The sequence below is a fragment of the Lichenostomus cassidix genome, chromosome 1Ab (genome assembly GCF_008360975.1).
Source record: "Lichenostomus cassidix isolate B80296 chromosome 1Ab, HeHo_3.0, whole genome shotgun sequence".
Taxonomy (NCBI): Eukaryota; Metazoa; Chordata; class Aves; order Passeriformes; family Meliphagidae; genus Lichenostomus; species Lichenostomus cassidix.
The window spans coordinates 3,254,471-3,275,372 of NC_139481.1; the positions used below are offsets into that span (position 1 = coordinate 3,254,471).

Here is a 20,902-nt window from a genome sequence, read left to right on the forward strand (position 1 = left end):
GGTTTCCCAGGGGCTCATTCATGCATTCATCCATGACAAACTTGCTGCAAGCAGGGAGTGATGCCACTCTGGTGTGAGCAGATTAATCAAGTATGGATTGCCAGCCCTCTGCAAGCAATGCCATCGCCTTCTAGGCTATTTCAGCAGGCAGATTCAGCTGGATATTGTCATTTACTTCCAAGACAACTCATAAATGTGAAGTGATTAGCCATCCCTTGCAGCGCCTTTCGCTGGAGTTACTCAAAATTTAATGTACTTAATTCAGTTTTATGACTCCTAACGCACCATCAGCACTTTTAATACATCAGACTACAGATTTTGGTTCCTAACAATATCATCACAAAGGTCAGAATAGCTTTTTAAAACAATAAAGCATGAGCTGGTTTGTTCTTACACGTGGGAAGGGGGATGATTAAGAAAAAGATAGTAAAGAACTCTCTTCGCCAGCATATTCTGCTTCTGTAACTCCCATTCAGTGCACTTTGAAAAAACACAGAATAGTTTTTCCATCCGTTTCTGGATGCAATAACAGCAACAGTCAAGCTCCTACATCCTTTCACTGAGCTCCAGGAAGGACCTGGACCCTGCAACCACCTCAGAATTGCTATTTATTGCCAAACCCAGCTTTGTTCCCACTGCCTGTTATCACATTGCAGGAGCTGAGAGTGAGCAGGGAAGACTGAGAATGATGGCATTCCCACAGCTGGAGGGTTTCACAGCCATGGGTGAATAGCACTAGGAATTATGCAACAGGATGCCAGGCCAGAAATCATGCTCTCCATGAGCTCCTTTTGCTCACACAGCCCTGTTAGCTCTGATTTTCCTTCCTCCCTTCCCTCTCAGTACCAGAGTTACCTGCACTGCCCAAACCACCAGATGGGCAGCAGGCAGTGCATGTTCTGCTCACATCTCTGCTCACATCCCAGCTCTGGGGCTGCCAATTACCCTGCCAGGATACCCACATGGAGGGGCCTTTCTTGATTTAAAAAGTGCTGCTCCTTCTCCTGCAGCCTTTGTACTACTGGAAGGTTAATTAGGATCTCTGCTCTAGCTGCAGGGACTTCACAAAAAAAAAAAAAAAAATCCCCTTTCTTTTCCAACTCTGACAAAATTAAATTGACCTGCGTGCTCAGAAGTTGGTAGATAAGGATAAGATTGGTTTGGGGGGAGGATGAGATTGGTTTGGGGGGGTTGGAATTATTTTTTTTTTTTAAATAAAGAGGAAACAAGCCCAGTGTGATCACGTTATCCATCACACAAGCTGAGTTTTGAGTGTGATAACACCACACTATTAACAACACAGATGGTCTCCTGCCTGGCGTCAGCTTCCCTCTGGAGTTATTCAGCTCATCACAAGCAACACGGCCAGAAGTCATTGTCACAAAGTGCTGACAAAATATTAACCAGTAACTGAAACCCAGCACGATTTTGAATTGCAAATAGTTTCCATCATATAGGATCTAGATCTTGGGACATTCACTGTGATGTCTGCTCTGAGAAATTCACTCTCAGCTTTGGCACAGACTGAAATTTTTCCCATTTTTTCCCTGCCTCCTGGACAAATAGCTCTTCCAGCTCTAGCACAGACCTGCAGGAGAGGGGATGAATACATGCAGACCCCCAGAGAGGATGTTTTGTCATTCTTATTCCCTCTGAAAGCACAAGAGCTGAACTAATCGGTGCCCCGAGCTCCTGGGTCACAGCCAGGGCACCCCAGCCAGGGACCTCAGCTCCTTCTCACCTGCTGGCAGGGACAAAGCAGGGCTCAGGGCTCTCAGCTCATTAAGGCACACTTTTCATGGGAAGTTCAGCCTACATTAAGCCAGGAGGATTTTTTTTTGGTTGTGGTTTTTTGGGGTTTTTTAACAGTTTTCAACAATTTTCAACAGGGCTTTCTCTTTCCCCACTCAACTCCAGCACCTCCAAGCAGGGAGAAAACTAAGCCATGGGCACAGAAATGGCACTAAATTATCACCCAGAACTGCTGCTGTGGAAGTTAACATCTCCCATCACCATTCCCCTTTGCTAAGTGCAACAGCACAGCATGGCTACAGCTGCCTCACCCTAAGCAGATGTTCATATTCATACAGGAAAAAAAAAGATGACTTAACAGCATTCCCTACACTAGGATTCTTTAATTCTTAGTCATTCCCCAATTTGAGATAGAAACTCCAGACTACACATCCCTGCTTGAATTAGGAGAGTCAAACAACATCTGCTATGGTGCTTGCTAAAGCCAGAAAGAGTCAACATATTTGCAAATATGCTGTAAGGGAAACCTATCTTGAGCAGCATCATCTTGGGAAAAGGCTGAACACCCCATCCAGCCATGCTGAATGGCTGCTATCCCAATTTCCAGAGATAAATGTTCTCCCTTCATGGAGTCATGGCAATGGTAGTTACAAAGGCTGACAACCCAAAAAAAGGTGCATTAAAGACACTGCAATTGCATTCTTGCTGGCATTGATATCCCTGTAGTTCACCAGGCACAGTGTACAGCAGAATTCAGCTCTGCACACATCCACCATCAGTCATTTCACAAAGCACCTGGCAGTTGGCAAGCACTCTGAGCCATGAGCAGCATTTAATCTTCATATCCTCAAAAAAATTTAGGGGGGTTGGGTGTTTTCAGCGTTTTCGTTGGTTTTGTTTGGATCCTTTTGGTTTTGTTAAACAAAAAGTGGAGATTCTCCCTCAAATAGCTAGTGCTGTGTATTTTCATCTAGTTCTATTGGAAGAATAAACAAAGTGAGAAAGCACGAAATCTAAATTACAAAAAAATCCCATTCTAGAAACAGTGCAGCAGCTCTTTATCTCTCCCACACCAGCCAGCACCACAGCTGAGAGAAGGTCTGTGTTTTGTTTTAAAGCATTAAATTGTTCTTCATTTTAAATTCACGTCAGTGTTGCACAGCATAAAACAAACAAGAATACCAAGTGGGAATGCTGATGGAAAAATAGGATTGTGCGAATAACTAACTCATCAGCAAATCCTCCCCTCCCTCAACAATGAAAAGCCAAATATTTATTCAATTGCACATTGCATTCTTCGCTCAAATACTTCATAATTTGAATTTAAAACAACAAATCTCAATTCTCTTCCCTGAGCATCTCAGGGGAGACCAGAGGGCCAAGCAGAAGGTATTTGCACAGATTAATCTCCGCAGCAATCTGGAGAAAAAGCAGGAGAGGAGGGCTCTGAAACAATCAATTTGGACCCTCCAGGCAGTGAGAACACAGAACCTGTCAGGCACCTGAATTCAGGTAAGCAATCCCTATTTGGACCATGCCAGCAGCATCCTCTCCCAGCTGCATCCCAAACATTGGACATCCCAAAGCAGGCTGCTTGGTCCATCTGATCAATATTTCATGGAGGAATGACCAGATAAGTGACTGCTGGGTTTCATCACTTCATTACAAAGAGCTCAACCCTCTTGTCTTTCAGCCCCAAGGGACTCGAGGCACCTCTGACAGGGGGAGCAAACGTGGTGATGATGGTGGATTTTCCCCCTGTGACTCGAGTTTCTGCCGCCACAGGTGACATTGCACCGCGTGCCACCGCATGCCAGCCTGCCTGGATGTGACAATAGCTCTGCATGGAGATAGCAGGCTTTAGAGACGTGCTGAGGGGAAAATGCAAATTTATACAAATAATTCCAGTCATCCGTGAAAAGCAGCAGCCACTACACACCCATGACAGTTGAGCTTGGCTTTTTTTTGCTTTTTTTTTTTTTGTTTAATCCTGTCATTGTTTACACAGAATGGTGTTTCAGATTAAGCCCCCTTACCCTTCCACATGTTGGTCTTTAACATGACAAGGGAATAGCAAGAAGGGGTGGACAGAGGATTCTTCTGGCTTTCATGCCGTGCAACTTACCACTCACACAGCTTCAAAGCATGATTTGACTCCATACAAAGCTTGATATTAAGCTTGCTGGGTTTTTTTTTAAGTGCTACCAGATCCCAGAATTATTATTGCAGTTTGATGATTAAAATGACTGCAAAGCAAAGTCAAATTCACACTCCAGGGTGAGGGGAGTGCTCACTCTACAAGACTGACATATTTAAACATTGCCTCTGAAACAAACCAAGAACTGCTGACATGTTGGTATGAAATTGTGAAGTTGTTCTCCAGTGAGAGAAGGAGTTTTCTTTACAGACCCACCAAAACCAGATCCCTCCCTCCAATATTGTATTGTATTAAGAGTTAATTTTTAAACAATCACTTGAAGCAGGTCGCTGAATTTTGGCAAAGTCCTTCAAACCACAGAGGATGCATTAGCATGGAAATATTCTTCTCATTTCACTCTTTAAGCATCTGCTTGGATGTTTTGATGTTATTTTTCATGGATTGGGGAGGTATGGAGGTAGAAGCAAAACCTCAGACCTCAAAAAGAATATTTCCACATTTTCAGCCAGGTACCTCCAGCAAGCCCAGGAGATGCTAATGAGAACCACAATGATCAAACAGCTGAGTAAAAATCATCTGTGACTCCAAGCAAGAAACACAAATGGAGCTGTTTATATTTTCATAGCAGTAATGCAACAGCAGTTTCTTCCAGCCCTGCCTGTGTGTGACACCTCAGCAGTCTGTCACACATTAGTCATCTCCCCAGCATGCTCCTTTGGCTAGGATGACCCATCACCACTTCTTCCCTAATTACTTTGGGGATTATCAACATGGCTAACGTGATCAAAACACCCCAGTGAAGGTTTACTGTTTCCTGACGAAATTTGTTTTGCCTCAATGCGATTTTTCCTACTGTATGTATTTTTGCTATTTGCTGGTTAAGAGGTAGATAATGAAAAAAAATTAAGAGAAGGAAGAGAAATTGTGGACTATTTACACACATGAACTACATGTAGATTCACATATTCCATCCAGTTCCTCTCCATGCACACCAAAGGTGGCTAAACAAGCCATTTGTTATGTTCTTTTCATACATCCAAGTGGTCCTGCATGATCTCAAACAGCACCAGCCAAACACCACAGCACTACCATCACCACACTGCACGCTCTGTTTGTTTTTTTTCCCCTTCATTCACATTTCTCCTTGACTCCAGCCCTCGTTGCAACAGAGCAAACTGCAGCAGGAGCAGCGTGCCAGCCACGTACCCAGCCAGCCCACGCAGAGCCTTTGCAGGCTGTACACTTGCCAGCATGTTTTAGGGACGAGCTGGCATTAAGGACAACTTGATTAGTGCAAGACAGCCCTGACACCCTTGCCATGCTGGCTTAGCCTCTCCTGAAGAGGCTGATTTTGGAGTTTTTCCTACGTGGAGCTCTGCATTGGCAGGGAGGAGCTGTGGGAAGGCTGGCAGGGCGCTGGCACAGCTCCTGCAGCACTGGGAAATGGCTCTGGCGAGGACAGGGGCAAACAGCTGAGCAGAGAGATCAATGCTACAGTCACACACTGCCCTGAGCACTTCTGACATATTTATGGGTCCTGCTCGTCCTTTCTCAGCACGGTGGGTTTTGCCTTCCCCCAGTGCCACCATCCTCCAGCAGCCTGGGGACCTGCAGGAGGTGGACAGGAGCATCTCCCTGGCAGTGTCCACACCCTGCCCATGGACACACAGCCATGCCAAGCTCAGTGTGGCACTGCCACCCTCCTGGGATGTGCCACGTGTGTCCCTCAGTGCCCCCATCCCTCCAGCCCAGTGCACACTAAGCTGCCAGGCCGGGGCCAGCAGTGACTTCAGGCTGATGCGCAGAACAAGATTAGGGCTGGATTTAGGTCGTTCTTATAAAGGAGAGCAGCTCAGCCCTGCTGCCCGGCAGGGCTTTGATTACTGCTGCAGTTGGCACTGTGGGGAGGAGGAAGGCTGCTCCTGCAATATTTCCTGGGATTGGCACTGAAAAAGTCCCTCCTGTACGTCATCACACCTTCTTCTCCTGCTGCAGCAGCCACTGGCAGCCAAGCAGCCTCGGCTTTAGTCTTGCTAAGTGGAAATCAAAACAGCAGCTTATCTGGCAAGCAAAGTACAAGAAATTCTCTTTGGTTTAGCATTAGTGAGTCAGTGCTATTGATAGGAATAATGATGTTTTTCCAACCCAATCGGTACCTTGTTTTCAAAGGGATGCAGTATAAAAAACTTGGATGAAGGAGAATGTATAACAATCACACCAGGGCTGGGTGAGCATTTAAATCCAGCATTTCTCTGGCATATATACAGATAGAGAATGAAAGTGATGTTACTAAACTCAGCAATACATCACAGCCATCAGCAATTCCACAATGGTCTGTGATCCAAGAGAGCAAGAGAGTTGCTCCTTATGAAAGGTTATTGTAACTGGAGATCATACTTGTCAATAATATTGACAGCTCTTTATAAAAAGCACTGTTTCCTTTGGCTGCCGAAATCCTCCTGGAGGAACTAAGTCTTTAATGCATAATTCAGATTTTTCTAAAAATAAAATAAAAGTCTTTGTGGTATTACCATGGAATTCTGGTTTTCCCCAATAACAAGGAAAAAAAAAGTTGAAGAATACAGCATTACAGCAACTATCCAAGCCAAAACCTTTAAAGATGTAGAAGAGAGCAGAAACATTATTTCTGTTTCAGCACCCAGTCAAGGTTTCCCAAAAAGCAGGGACTATCTCCATACTCCTCTAACTAGAAAAGCAACACTTTATTTATGCAGAACAAGATTTGGTTTCACAGGAACAAAATATTAACCCAGCTTACATTTTTACCAAGAGAGTTTCCTAAATGAATATGCAGCATTTCCCTGTTATTATGACAGTTCACCAAAAATGACAGCTACTTCAATAAGCCAGCTACTCCATCCAATCCCTAATCCATGAGATTTGGTTTTTGCCAGCTATAATGTCAGAAGATTTAGTGCTGCATTTGAGCATCACTTCTTAAGAGGGGCTGGAAAAATGCTTGAATTCCATCCCTCCTACAAAGATGAGAAATCCTAAGCAATCTATCTCAACGGCTCCTGAGGAAAAAGTTAAATTTTGTTAAATTGGACAGCACAAGCCATCTCTGCCTCTTCTTGCACCACTCTCATCCACATCCAGATTACTTTACCTGGGCAATCCCTCCAAAAACACTTTGTGCAAATCTGCACTGTACTTAAAAGCAAAAAAAAAAAAAAACTAACTTCTGCAGCCTGATTTTCACTTGCGTCAGTCGAGTAAATCATGAACAGGAATCTCAGCTGCTCAGATATTCCTCAGGAGAGGGAAAACTTCTCAACCTATTTCCAGCAAACCAGGGAAAAAAATCCAATTGCCTCTTTTCAGAAGAGCCACACTCCCAAGGAGTTGTAGTAATGCCAGCAGGTTTTCTGGCAGTGCAGTTGGAGCTCAGCTTTGGCACGGGGAAGGCGATGGGGAGGCTCTGCAAGGCGCAGCTGCCGAGCACACACAAGGACAAAAAAGTCTTCTGGCTTTCTAAAAATAAGAGCCTGCTAGATAAGGAGCACGGTTAGCCAGACTGCAGCATGCCCTGCTTGGATTTCAACATTTCATTATTACCAATAGCTGGGTATTTCTAGGGAGCAGAAATGTGCATTTTCCCCGAGACATTCAGCATTTTCAGTGAGCATCACCAGTATTCACTCTCTGCTTTGCTGGCTGTTAAAATAAAGGATTTGATCTTAAAAGGAGAATAATGAAGCTCTCTACAGTTTTAAGCACACACTGAATGGGACAGCAAGACATTGAATCTTTACACAATGGCCCAAACTAGGCAGTGTAAAATATGTTTGCTAGACAAGACACCATAACTAGAGTGTCTCTCTAGTCATAAGCACAATCTTGAGGTGATATTTACAGTTCATGCGTGGAAAAAACCCTATAAAAACCCTATAAATCTGTTCACACAGCAAACAGCTACCACAACTGCACCAATATTCATGTTCTAGGTAGAGAAAGCATCATCTAACATGGCACTTCAAGCTCAGTTCCCATCCTGGCTTACTGCACCTTCTCCAAATTGCACCCTCAATGGATGTTCCACTCCAGAACAAAACACCCATCCCTAATTTTCTCCCTCCTTTCCTCCAGAGCACTAAATTACTTCCCCAATAAAATATATTTCACCTTCTCTTTGAGTCAAATTTTCTCTTTGAGTTAATTTTCTCTTTGATTTTTCTATATTGTCATTTGTGACAGTCTAACAAGACACTACAAAATTGAACATGCTCCCTAAGCAAACGGGAAAAGCTGCTACAGCCAGAAAACCTTGTGCCCTGCACATATAGTTCATAATTCATATGAACATGAAGTTCATACAGTATGGCAGACAGAAACAATTTAATAAACAATTTAATGAACAATTAGGTCTTTCCATTAAAAGCAACGTTAAATATTTATGACAGCAAATTCACTTAAGCACATGCAATTCCACAGTTGAACGTTTCAAAATGGCTTTACCTGAAAGAAGCAGGCATGAAGAGGAGAAAGAACTGAAATCTATTTTACATTTGCCCTGACCATGACAGAAAAGCTCTCTCCATCCTATTTTAGTGGAGTTCAACAGGGCACTGAAACCAACACTGGAATTTACATGCTTTTCAAGATATTTCTCATCAAATACTCAGTTATTCCTTTATGACCTCTCCAACTATTAACTGCCAAGGAATCCTTAGACAGTTTCCTTTCCTCCTTCAAGTCCCTAGAAAGAGTAGATTTTTTTTCCCTCCATCCTTGAGCAAGAGCTTTGTGATAAGAGCAATAAGTGTTTTGACAACATCATAATCTACAAGCAATATTTGTTGTGTGCTCAGACACACCAGCAAGTTGAGCAATAGGTAAACAGCTTTTAACTGGTCCAAATTAGGTCACTTGAAAAACCCCAAATCAGCCACCTGAAAAGCCAGCTGTGGAGCAAAAAACCCACCAAAACTGTACCAGAAAACATTGTACATGGAAAAAAAAAAAAAAAAAAGAAACAAAAAAACCCCCAAACAATTAAGCAAAATGAACCATTTGCTTGGTGGAAAACTTTCATCTACTAAACTTACTCTAAGCCCTGAGCATCCATACAATGGAACAAGAACTATAAAGCAAGATACTCTTCCCTAAAAGCACATCAAAATGTTACACAACTATAAACATTGATTTTATTTCATTTTCTGAGCAGACCTATCAGCACTACAAGAAGAATTAGAAAAGCAGCTCTTTGCCCTGCTTTCAGGAGTAGCACTGAAACATTTCACTTCATGCCTGATGCAGTAGATGAGGATTTTTGGTGTCTTTTTTTTATTGTTGTTTATAATTGAAGAGACTTTTTATGGGAAGAGATTCTGGGCTTAAGCCATGGGCAAGGAAAGCTGTCCCTGCTGCTGTCCCTCTGCTGCCCCAAGCAGCTCCATCAGCCAGAGCTGGGCTGAGCAAGGTGTTTTGTCAACACTGCTTGCCAAGGGGTTTGTGGGTTTGGAGATCAGCAGGTTCTTGATTTTTATTTTTTTTTGCTGAACTGGGGATGGTCTGCACAGCTTAAATCACACCAACTTTTCACTGATGCCTTGTGACTTACCTCAACAAGCTCATAACAGCTACAGAACTCAACACTGAAAGAACAGGATTATTTATTCCTACAAAGAGTTTTAAGAATGGTTTTAGAAAGAACAGCCATTTGTGGGTTTCCTGTGATACAACAGACTTTCTGTTCCCTCAAGCATCTTTCTCCCCACCCATGCTGGCAATGAATCCAATCCTAGTAGCTTGGTTTTTGAAACCTGTGACAGATTTCTAGATGAGTTCTCTCTACTGCCTGCCTACAGCAGCATTAGGACTCCCCAAGCTTTAACAGAAAAGTTTTCTCAGCTCCATTTCAAACCAGAGTTAATTTTTCCATGGCTGCACTATATTTGTGGCTCACAGCACTCCCTGTTCCTCCCCAGCATTTCCCACTGCTGAGCTCCCAGCTGATAGCAGAAAGCTCCTGTCACAAGTCCCTAAAAATATAACATTGCTCAGTGGCAATATGAAGTCCCATCATATTTCTGTTACTCCACTTCTTCCTCTATCACATCCCAGCCCTCCTAAGGTATTAAAAACACCTCCCAAACTGGCATTGCCAAAAATGTTTTATGCCCAAACCATACTGCTGGACCTTGCCTAGTTTAAACATCTTACAAAGACATTGCTTCAGAAATTACTGCTTTTGGTAATTTCTCTTTGAAATTATTCATGGCTGCATTGTATTTTATAAATGGGTATATCCTAGATGTGCCAAAATGACTTTCTTTACTGAAAAATGAAGAGGGAGATTCCTACAGCTTTGAAATCTGCTTAGTGTTGCTGCAGCAATTCAGCTAAACCTACTGAATTAGCCACAGAAGATGAGCCCTGTGGTGGAGGCACTAAAATGCACTAAAATGCACAAAGCTTGAGCAGTGCTCCCCAAAAACACACCTGGGCACCTCACTGGCAAACAGCCCAAAAACCAGCAAAAGCCAAGCCTGAAAATCTGGGTGCAGCAGGCAAGGCAAAGCCTACCAGGCAACACAGCTTTAAAAATAGTTTCTTCTGAGATAGAAGAGTTTGAGATGACTCAAAGTTGAGGCAGCTGAAACCCCAATAGGTCACATCATGCAAATCAAAGCCTGCACACCATCAGCTGGGAGGTGGCTCACGAGTCAGGAGTTTTCTGCTAAAAGCACCAAAGCTGAAAACACACAGCTGCTGTCACAAGTACGTGTGGAAAAACAAAGAAATGAAAGTAGAATTGGCTAATGCTTCAGCTTGGAGATCCCAGAGCTACCTCCAGGGTGTGTTCACTGCCAAGGGTAGAGACTCAGCCACCCTGCTTGAAGATAAGGCTCCTCGGAAAGATACATCCACCCTTTTACAGGTGACAAAAACATGAACTTCAACCAGTGTACATTGATCGGTGACACAGATCATCGTGTCTCTCTCTCTTACACAACCAGAAGGCAAGGTGCTCCCTGATGCAATAGCTGCGGAGACCTCGCCGGGATCCCAGTGCCAGCAGAGGTGACAGCTACAGCTGCCTTCAATTTCAGCCACACACAGCTCATTCCCCTGCAGTGCAAATGCACGCGAATGGGCAAACATTGCCACTTAAACACTTCCAAACTCCATGAGGAAACGCTTAGCGTCCATGCAATTAAGCCCTGTTATTAAGTCTGAAGTTGATCGAATTTTATATGTAAAAACCTGACTTAAATAGCTTCCTTTACATAAACAAAAGTGACATTGAGGAAGAACTGCTGCCCTATGCCAATGTAATCAGCTCCTATCCAGTCATGAACTCACAAAAAATAAACATCTCAGAAAATGCGTTAGATCCTATAGCAATAGTTTTGCTCCTTTATTCTGTAACGCTTTTGGGGTGGAGGCGAAAGGAAGGCTATTTCTGAACAGACATAAGATGCGAATAAACCACTATAATAAAGATGCCATTCCATTAATTTATTCCGTTCTTCCCAGATCCCTCCCCCTCCTCTTCAGCGATACTGAAGAAAACGCATCTGCCCCGACAGCCAGCTCGGTCATTCGGCTCTCTCCAGCTCCATAACCCTCAGCTATCCTTCTCCCAACACCTCACCGGGGGATGCCAGCATCGGTACCCGGCCCTGCGGGAGCGCGCATCCCATAGCCAAAGGGGGGATGCTCCGCCAGCCCTCCGGAGGATGCTTTATCCCTCCAGCTCGCTCCCTCCCTCCCATCGCCCTCCTCCTGCCGGCTCGCAGACATGTTGCGGCAGCGCATCCCCGGCAGCCGTGCTGGCGAGGCCTCCTCACCTGCCAGCTCGTCGGGCTCCAGCCCGCTCTCCGCGTCGATGCCGCACAGCACGAAGTAGTGCGCGAAGCGGCAGGGCGCCGCTCCGGGCCCGGCGTTGGCGCTGCCGCTCATCGCGGCGGGATGGACTCATCCGCTCCCCGGCGGCTCCGGCGGCTCCGGCGGCTCGGGCCGCTCACGGCGCGCCGCCCTTCATCCTCCCCGGCGGGGCCGCGCAGGCGGGCACGGAGCCGTGCTGCTGGTGATGGTGCTGGTGCTGCTGGAGGCTCCCCGCTGTCAGCTGAGCGGGGCGGGAGCGGGCGGGACGCGCCGAGCCGCCGGACCGCCCCCGCGGGGCATTTAAACCCTGCCCGGCCGCCCCCGCCCCGCCGCTCGGGTGGGCATTGCCGGCTGGCTCGGTCACCCTTTGTATCCGCGATGTGGGGTTGAAGCTTAACGCTCCCCAGCACAGCCCGGGTGGGAGCGGAGAGGTTGGCTTTATTCAGATAAAGCAGCAGACGCGCTGCTTCCTCTCGGGAATGGTGTGTTCCCCGGCTCAGGATGGAGCTCCCGCTGCCGGAACGGGCCGAGCCGCGCCCGGGCTGCGCTCAGCGCTTCCTGCGGGAATCCTGCCGGGGAAACGGCTTCTTTTCATTCCTCTCCTCCCCCTTGAATGTGGAAGCGGCAGGCACCACCCGCCGCGGATGGCTTTTGTGTGTTCTCCATCCCCGCTCCGCCCGCATCGCGTTAAGGGGGAGCTGTTGCTTTGCTAGCCGCGCTCCGTTTCAAACAAAAACCTAAAACGTTGCTTCGTTCCCGGTTTACTGAAGATTTAGTAGACATTCTGCCGCGTCCGGGAAGGAAACAGCATTGTTTTACCCCCGTGGCTAGAATCCTCATTAGGATCACGGGATGGCAAAGATGATTCTTTTGAAGTTCTAATTTTTTCGTCTCCAAAGTGATGAGATCCCCGCGTATGTCAATAATTCTGACATCTGGCCATCGTAAGGAGGTTGTTGGCAGAATTCAATATTTTCACTTTTATCCTTCTGTGTTTTATCTATTTACTAGTCTTGGTCCATGCCATCTGTAATAATTATGGTCTCGTCCTTTGCTTGCTGTGGACTCCTGTGACCCCTTTAATTCACCTCTTAGCAGTGTGAATTACATCTTTTCTTTTTATGGTTTACATTTCTCCTTGTTCAACATGTTTCTTTGATAAGGAAATGCCTACAATAGCTGATATTTCATCCAGCATGTGTCATTTTATGGAGGTGTATGGAGTAACTGTTCCTACCTGGAGCCACCTAGGTCAGCAGCTCTCTGTCTCTTCATCCCTTCCAATCAACAAGTTTTATGCTCTTTTAGTTCTTAGCTTCCTGTAGTGTTCTAATGAAAGCAGACAAAAGCTAAACAAATTTTCTCATGTCTCAATAAAGCCAACATCCAATTTTTTAAAAATTATAAAAAACAAGGAAAAAAAAAAAAAGATGAGTCCTTTCTCTCAATCCTGGTTCCTCTAATTGCAGCACTCAGTAACAACCTGAACCTTGCTAGAGCAACAGAGAAATTTTCCGTGAGACCAGTAATTCTCTCGACTTTGCACCAGAGCTGGGCTGTTTTGTTTAGTTTGGTTTGTTTATTAACTTGTATGGATTTGCTTATTCAGCTTCAGGTCAGATGATAAGAGCTTGACAAGTCAGTCTTTGACTCTCATTCAAAACCAAGAGCCCTTATTGTCTCTGTTTTTTGAGGCCCAATGGCCTGGGTGTCTCCAGGAAATCCAGGACAGAGGCTTCATCAGCCTCTCTAAAGGATGTATGAGTTAAGACCACTTCTAAAAATAACCTGAAAATTAACACAATGGTTCTGACCTTTTTGCCTGAAGTAGCAGTTGGTTCCAGATTGGTTTAGCTCTCTTCTCTACAGGATAGCATTTTTTGCTTGAATAAAGTCCAGTGCACAGACACCTCAATCTCAATAAAATCAATATAATCTCAATAGTAGTGCATATCACACTAAACAACAGGACAAAGCACAACACATGGGATTGGAGGTATAAGGACTAATAAACTCATTTTTCCTGGGTTAGCTGTGAGGCTGAGTTCCTAAAGACTCTATTATTTTGTGGGGGTTGTGATTTCTCCTAAGACAACTGATCTTCTGGGTACAAAAGACATTCTAATGAGGCCACCTAGGTCTTTTGCCAAGCAGTACCAGCAGACCCAGCTTGCCTGGGCTCTGGTAAATCACGTTATGTCTCTGGGTCTGGATTTTTCTCATCTAAACCCCTCTAAATTGTTCCTGTCTTTCCCTCCAACTAACTGGGATAGACCAGAACTGCCTGGGACCTTTCACTTTGATCTGCTCTCCCATGGCAGCAGCTTTGTTCCTTCACCAGCTGGATTCCCACTGCTACAAAATAGCAAGGGAAGGTTTTCGGCTTGGCAGAGTTGTTCTTCTTCCTTAGGTACTTCTATCTCTAGTTGCCACGAATATTTCTCTCAATGTCAATTTGGCTCAGGTTTCCCTCTCCTTAACCTCTCTGGGAGTCTTTGTTCCCCAGGACCTGTTAGTTTGAACTGGATCAAATGCTAACAAGCGTGTCAGCTCCCCCTGCCCGTAGGATCTGCCAGAAAGGATCAGACCATCAAGCTCTCTGTCCTACTTCTGCAAGAAGCCAATGCCCAATGCTTCAGAGAGGTGGAAAAACCTGCTATTTAAAGGTTACATCTCTTCTCCTTGCAGTGACACTGTTGCTTCACTTTCTATTTCCTTCATGGTTCTTCAATGGATTGAAAATCATGCTGTTATGATGGATTGCTCAGTCTTCCACTCAGCTCCACAGTCCCCTCTAGAAAATCTTTCACAAGCTGCCAAGCCACATTGATTTTCCACTGAAAGCCTCTCCTGTTTTGGTCTAGTATCTATGGGGTCACGAGATCTGGTAGGATGGAAGGGAGGAAAACCACTGAGATGCAACACGGATGTTTGTAATGCTCAGAACATTTCAACTCTTGTTTGGCTTTCAGTTGAGCAGTTCATGGTGGTGTCAGCTGCTTCATGAGGAGCTGGATGTGAATAGTCACCTGAAAAATGGGATAAGGATGGGTTAAGGATGGACTGTAACACCAAAATCCAAGTTTTTCTGGCACAAAATGCAGAAGAGTCTATAGCAGAAGTTGGAAAAACAACAACAGCACAAGATTATAATTATAGAGAGGTTCAAAAAGAAAGCAATTTTCATTCTCTAAGCTTATGCAAGAAGACTGCTTAGAGCATGGGAAAGGTGTTGGCTGCCTTAGGGTCTAAACCCCAATAAACCAGCTCACTACCCATAAGGCATAAAGCAAAGAACACTTCCTCCAGCCCAATCCATCGTTGCTTAGAAAGCAGATACTGCAGGAACATATTCTAATATCTAATCAAATCATAATACCATTAAAGCAAGTAGCTCACCTTCTATACCTGCCTCATATCTATAAAGATAAACCTTGAATAAAACATGGCTTTCCTCTGCCTCGTTATGTAATTATTATTCATACAGCAGACTTACAGATAAAGTAAAAGATGATTACTCTCCAGCATCTCTGCCTCAGGACCTCTGAACCTTCGGTGACTTAAAATGTGAAGGTTTTAAATCTCTAATTCCCTATTGTAGCCCATTGCATTTTTAAAATTTTATGCACATTCACCATACACATGCCCTTGCATTGCAAACACATATAGATGCATTCCACTCTTATCTGCTTTCTGAGAGGATCCTTGAGGAAGAGGTTTCATGAGGCAACTGAAATTATGCAACAGTTTATTGCACTTTCTTCCCCCTCCTTCCTGGGACTGGATCTATGTTCCCGCTTCCTTCCCAAACAAATCTGCAGCCTTGACTGCTCTCCTGAGTGGACCCAGTTCACCATCAGCAAGCAGATCCCAAACCACAGGCAGGGATGGAGCTGTGTTGTCCTTTTGCATTCACATCATCATCATCATGCTGCAAGCCAGGCTTCTCAGCATGCAGCTCATCCCTCTGCTGAGGAGGCACCTCTGCTTCAGGGCTGGCTTCCTCTCTGGCCTTTCAAACCTCCTCCCAGCCTGAATCAGCCTTCTCAAGGGTTTTGGAGGGGGGAAAATGGAAATTTTCTGCAGGCAGATTGGGCACACAGACTTCAGATTTCAAACATTGCCTCAGAAACAGCTCCTAGGCAAGTCCTGTGGTTGCCACGCCTGGTTTCTGGAGGTTTGTGTCCATTCAGTGGAATAGAGTGGCAAAACTCTGTGGTGATTCCTGCCATTTTCCTCCACTTCTGCCTGTGATTCTGTACTGAGCTTGTGAGATGCACCTCCTCCTGCCAAGCAACCCTTTAGGTGAGGGTTTGCTCCAGCCCCTCACTCCATGAAGTAATGAGAGGGATCATATGTAACCATTTTTTGTGTGGTTCAGTGCCAAGAGCCTGGGGTCAAAGACCACATTTTGCTCAGAGTAAGGTACACTTTCTGCTCTTTGGATGCAGAAGACATACAGACTGTTCCCACTGCTACTGAGATAAAACCTAATCAGCAAAGTACACTGCTTGGATAAATCACCAGCGTGTCATGCACTAATGGAGGTGTTGTGCTGGAACCATCAAGCTAAAGCACCCACGCAGAGATTTCCATCTACTCCTGACAGCATCACTCACTCGCTGCATGACCTTGGCCAAATTTATTGTGACCTGGCTTGCAGAAGCACCAGACACCCTCCTGCAAATCAGGTCAGTGCACTCCCTGCGTTTCAACTGCCCTCGGGGAAAGAAAGCAAACGCTGCCTGAACATCTGCCAGGCACAAAGCTCTATTGTTCCCCAGGCCAGCCCCGATGGCGTGTCACCAGATGAACCTCTCCAGCCCACGCGTCCCCAAGCCTGAGATGAGGTGGGCATTCGGTGAGGACAGCAAACCTCTGTTCTTCATTTTGAATTAATTTCTGCTCTCTGCTGAAGGTGTTTGTCTCTCTGCCTCTAAACTGCAATTCCTCTGTTTTCAGTGCTCCAGGACCCCAGTCCCTTACAAACTGCTTGGGAATGCAGAATACTCCCTTACCTGAGAATGTAATATACCTGTTCGTGTAAAGCATGAGGAAAGGGCTGTGGCCTTTTTAAAGCACCAGAGCTTCAAAGGCACATATTGTGGCAAGGAGAAAGGCACGAGGGGATCCTGGCAAGCTGCTTGGACCACATGCCCACAGCAATATTGTCTGCAGTGGCAGGGGTTCAGGCACAGCTGTGTCAGTGGTCTGTGCTGCCAGTCAGATGCTCTCTGGTGCTGGGAAAGCTTCCAGAGAAGATGCATTCAAGCTGTCACATCTACCTGAGTAATAGCATCGTATTCAAAGCCTAGTCACAAATACTGCCTGCCTTTATCTCAGTTTCCAAAAATCAGGGAGTCCCATGTCTGCCAGTATCAGTGGGAGTGTGAACCAACCCCACAGTTTCAAGCACCCTGGACAAAATCTGTCCATGAACAGCAGGTAATCTCTTTGTCAAAGTGCCTTTGGCCTTATTACAAATGTAATTAGAGTCTGATTTCAACTTCCCTTTGAAGCCTCATTCAGTCAGAAGTGCCAGACACCCTGCATCTACATTACAATGCATCCCAGCACACTTGAAAGCCCAAGGGCATGCTAAAGAGAGCCGAAGCCATCGAATCCATAGCCAATATACAACACGCAATCAAGGACGGATGGAAAGTATTTCCTGCAATGAATATGCATTGTGAACTGTTATGTCATTTAGCAAGGACTGCCTTTGCTCTGTGCTGTGTGTTCACATCATTGCAGTGATGTTATGAATGTAGAAGCAATTCATACTAATCAAGGGTCTGTTTCAATTTCCCTTCCAGTGCTTTCAGCAAAAATCTAAACACTTACATCCACAGCTTCAGCCATATCTCTCTACCACCCATTCCTCATGCCCAAGAACAGCAGATCTCAGAGTCCTTGCTGCTTAGACTCACTACTGACAGCAGCTACACTGCAGCTTTTCTGTGCTGGCTGGAAATCTGCTCCGAGCTCACACAGAGGAGCTCAACCAGAAGGACAGAGATCAAAGCAGTTTGCTTCTCCTTGAAGATCGTGTTTCTTAGTGACTTCCTTGCAAAGCAACAGTCACAACTGATTTAAGCCCGGATCCATGCTGAGCAATTCCAGCAGCTCCCATCAAGCACATCCTTTGGGGGTGGGAGCATTTGACACTGTCTAATGTGGCAATGGGCTAGCTCAGCACCTCCCTCCAGGCTGAAATTCAGCTATTACTGGGAAAACCCAGGAAAAAGTAATTTCCCAGCTAAATCAGAGCGATTGGCCTCCTGGTGCTCAACACTGCCAGGCAGGGATGAAGGCAAGAGATCAGCAGTTACTTTTGGTGCCAGGCACTGTCAGAGGGTCTGGCTGCTCCAGCTCTGATGTCAGCCCATGGGTGACAGTGAAGGAAGCCAGAAACACAACCTTGGGAAGGCCAGGGGCATGGGGATGGCTAGTTTTAAGAGAAAAACAGGTACTCAAAAACACACCAAGGAGAAGCACAAACCACCTGACTCTGTGCATCTTTCCAATCTTCATTCATGCTGTAAAAATACTCTCACATCTGACTGTGCATGAATAAATCCAGGCTGCTAAGGCCGAGGATAATGTAATCCCAGTCATGGGCAAAAGACAAAATCAAGAATGAGCTCGGAGATAGTAGTTTTCAACTTCTCAGTCTCATCATCAAGGCTCTCACAGAGAGATTTTCTGTGCCAAAAAACCTGAATTTACAGCAGCACAAGGGTCAGATTAATGCAGTGTCTCCTCACTTCAACATTCCACCTCTGGCCTGAAAAACAGCTGAACCTTTCAAATTCCACTGCTAGAAGTTCCTCTGCCAGCTGCTGCTCCTTCCTGCTCCTAACCTAATGCAGCTGGCAAGGCAGTGGGGAAAGGTAATCCTATAAAAAGCACATGTAGTGCTTTCAAGACACATCACAGGTAATGTGATTGTTGTTATGTTAAGATGTCTATTCTTCAACTGCAAAAGATGTACTGTTATTCTGAAATTGGATTGTAGCTGAAGGCATGCCAGAATAACTGCATTGCCTCTTCCTTACCTAGCCAGAGCTCTCAGCTTCAATTTTACCTTAGCTGCTAGCTAGTGCACCAACCACATTTTTGATAATAATGACTCGCTTCCACAGCCTCTGGGCAGCCACAAATTGATCCTGATGTGCAAAAACCCTGACTGTTCATATTGACTTGTTGGAATGCTTTTTACAAATCAACAGCATTCTGAATCCATCCATCTTCCCCTTGGTGAATTTCCACCGAGGTCCTTTCAGCACAGCAAACTGGCTTTGTCACCTGTACCAGCTGGAAGAGTGACCTGGGGAGATCACTTGGCTGCTGAACCTCTGGCCTGCCTTCCTTTGAGTTTAACCTTTGTATCTGTGAAGATTCCTGAGTTGTGGGCTCGCTAATGTGAAGGTAGCCCCTCTCTGCCTTGCCCTCCTCTCTGTCCTTGGGCAGCTCCATTTCTTTGTTATTAATTGGCTTGAACAAGATTTCCCCAGACACTTGGGCAGTTGTATCATCAGCCAGTAATCCCCTAATTCCCTTGGACACGCAGGAGTCCCTAGTGTGCTACTCTACAACTGCGTTTTGCAAGTGTTGCACTCCTCCACGAAACACCAAATCGATGTTGTGTTGTGATCAAAGACGTCCTTGTCCTCAGAGCAAATTCCAGCACACTTCTGGTAGTTTGCACAGGATATCAGAAATTGTTGCAGAAATTCTCAAGATGTCACCTTCTGAAGCAAAAAGCCTTTGGAAATTAAATTCTTTTTCTCACAGACAACAGGCTTTGGTACTTCACTGAAATAATCAGCACAAAGCTTGTCCTGAAAGCCTAAATGGTTCACCTAAACTTTCACAAGAGGCATGGCAGCTATCACTGCTGTTGGAGCTTTCTTATGTCATGCTAATTATTTGTAGTAAAATAAGAAAAAGTGGATTTCTGGTTTTAACATCCCTGCCAGCGTTACTGGGAAGTAAGGACTTTACCCTTCCTTTTTCACCTAAGAAATCCCCTCAGCTGGGAGCAGCCTGACAACATCTTTGAGAGGCTGGAACTACATGATCCTTAAGGTCCCTTCCAACACAAGCCACTCAGTGATTTTATGATTCTATCTTTTTGACTGCCTTTTTAAACTGTGATGTTGGTCTATATTAGACAGCAGTGACTTATCTGAGGTTCAAACAGCTACTGAGTAAAATCATATCCCAGAGTTCAGAAAAGCTAGATCTGAGAAGATACGTGTTAAAATATCAATCAAAGAGGCTGGAGATCCAAGTGAGAAAGCTTCCCTGAGAACCTTGTCAGGGATAAAATAAAATGTGCAAGGTAGAGCTGTATCTTTGTACATTACTCAGTTCTGTTACTCTGTACATTACTGAGTTCTTTATTCCAAGCATGGTGGTGAGTATCTAGAGGGCATCAACCCCCATGCCCTGAATTGCATGTTTTATTCACAATTTTGGGGTTATGAGTGTTTTCAATGACTCCCTCCTTGGAGAGGACCAGCAAGAGATGCTGAAAGACCTTCGAAGTTCAAAGACCTTCGAAAGACCTTCAGAGTTCCCCTAAGGGCTCCAAGAAATAATGCCTTTCCTTGAGTTTGAACCACAAAGGTCCACCTTCATACAACGTGAGGGATCATTTCTAAAAAGACAGAGTGTGGGTCCTGCTTCAGACGAGTAAAAAGCATGCAAGTAGTTTAACACCTCTGTGAATTTCAGGCTCATTCACGAGGCAGGAGAACATCAGCTTATCTCTGATTCCTGGTCACTTTCTCTCGGTTAAATGCGCATCACCCGCATTTAAAGAGATCCTGCTTTACAAGCATCCTTCCCACGCTGGAGGGCACATTTGAATTGTAACAAGCTTGCACATCACTAGATGGCCTCGTAGCCTCAGAGATTTGGGCAGAGGCAGGCTCGGGCTGAGGAATCGCCGGGTTTAAACCCCCGGAGCTGCGAGTGCTGCAGAGCCATCGCCTCGGGCAATGCACGGCAGCCTTTTCAAAACGCAGCGTGGGAAATTCGGGACGTTTTGGCCCATAGGGAAGCTGGAGAACCCCACATTTGTCACTCCTGTTAGGAGCTGCTTGTACTCCCGAAATCCCAGCAGGTGGG

At 45.2% G+C, this 20,902-nt stretch overlaps 2 protein-coding genes across 7 annotated transcripts in view; both read right to left on the minus strand.

Moving 5' to 3' along the window:
- Positions 1 to 12,352, minus strand: part of DENND5B (DENN domain containing 5B) — a 78,385-nt gene extending 66,033 nt beyond the window's left edge. For 3 of the 6 annotated variants that reach the window (XM_085049463.1, XM_085049464.1, XM_085049461.1), the window contains exon 1: positions 11,728 to 12,352. In XM_085049463.1, the coding sequence (XP_084905589.1) occupies positions 11,728 to 11,839 (112 nt within the window). In that variant the 5' untranslated portion in view covers positions 11,840 to 12,352. The remainder of the gene's footprint in view (positions 1 to 11,727) is intronic. The other 3 variants (XM_085049465.1, XM_085049466.1, XM_085049467.1) reach the window with 3 other exon arrangements.
- A 156-nt stretch (positions 12,353 to 12,508) lies between these two features.
- AMN1 (antagonist of mitotic exit network 1 homolog) overlaps positions 12,509 to 20,902 on the minus strand; it is a 29,359-nt gene continuing 20,965 nt past the window's right edge. The window contains exon 9 of the mRNA XM_085049474.1: positions 12,509 to 14,793. The gene's annotated coding sequence lies outside the window, so the exon portion shown is untranslated. The remainder of the gene's footprint in view (positions 14,794 to 20,902) is intronic.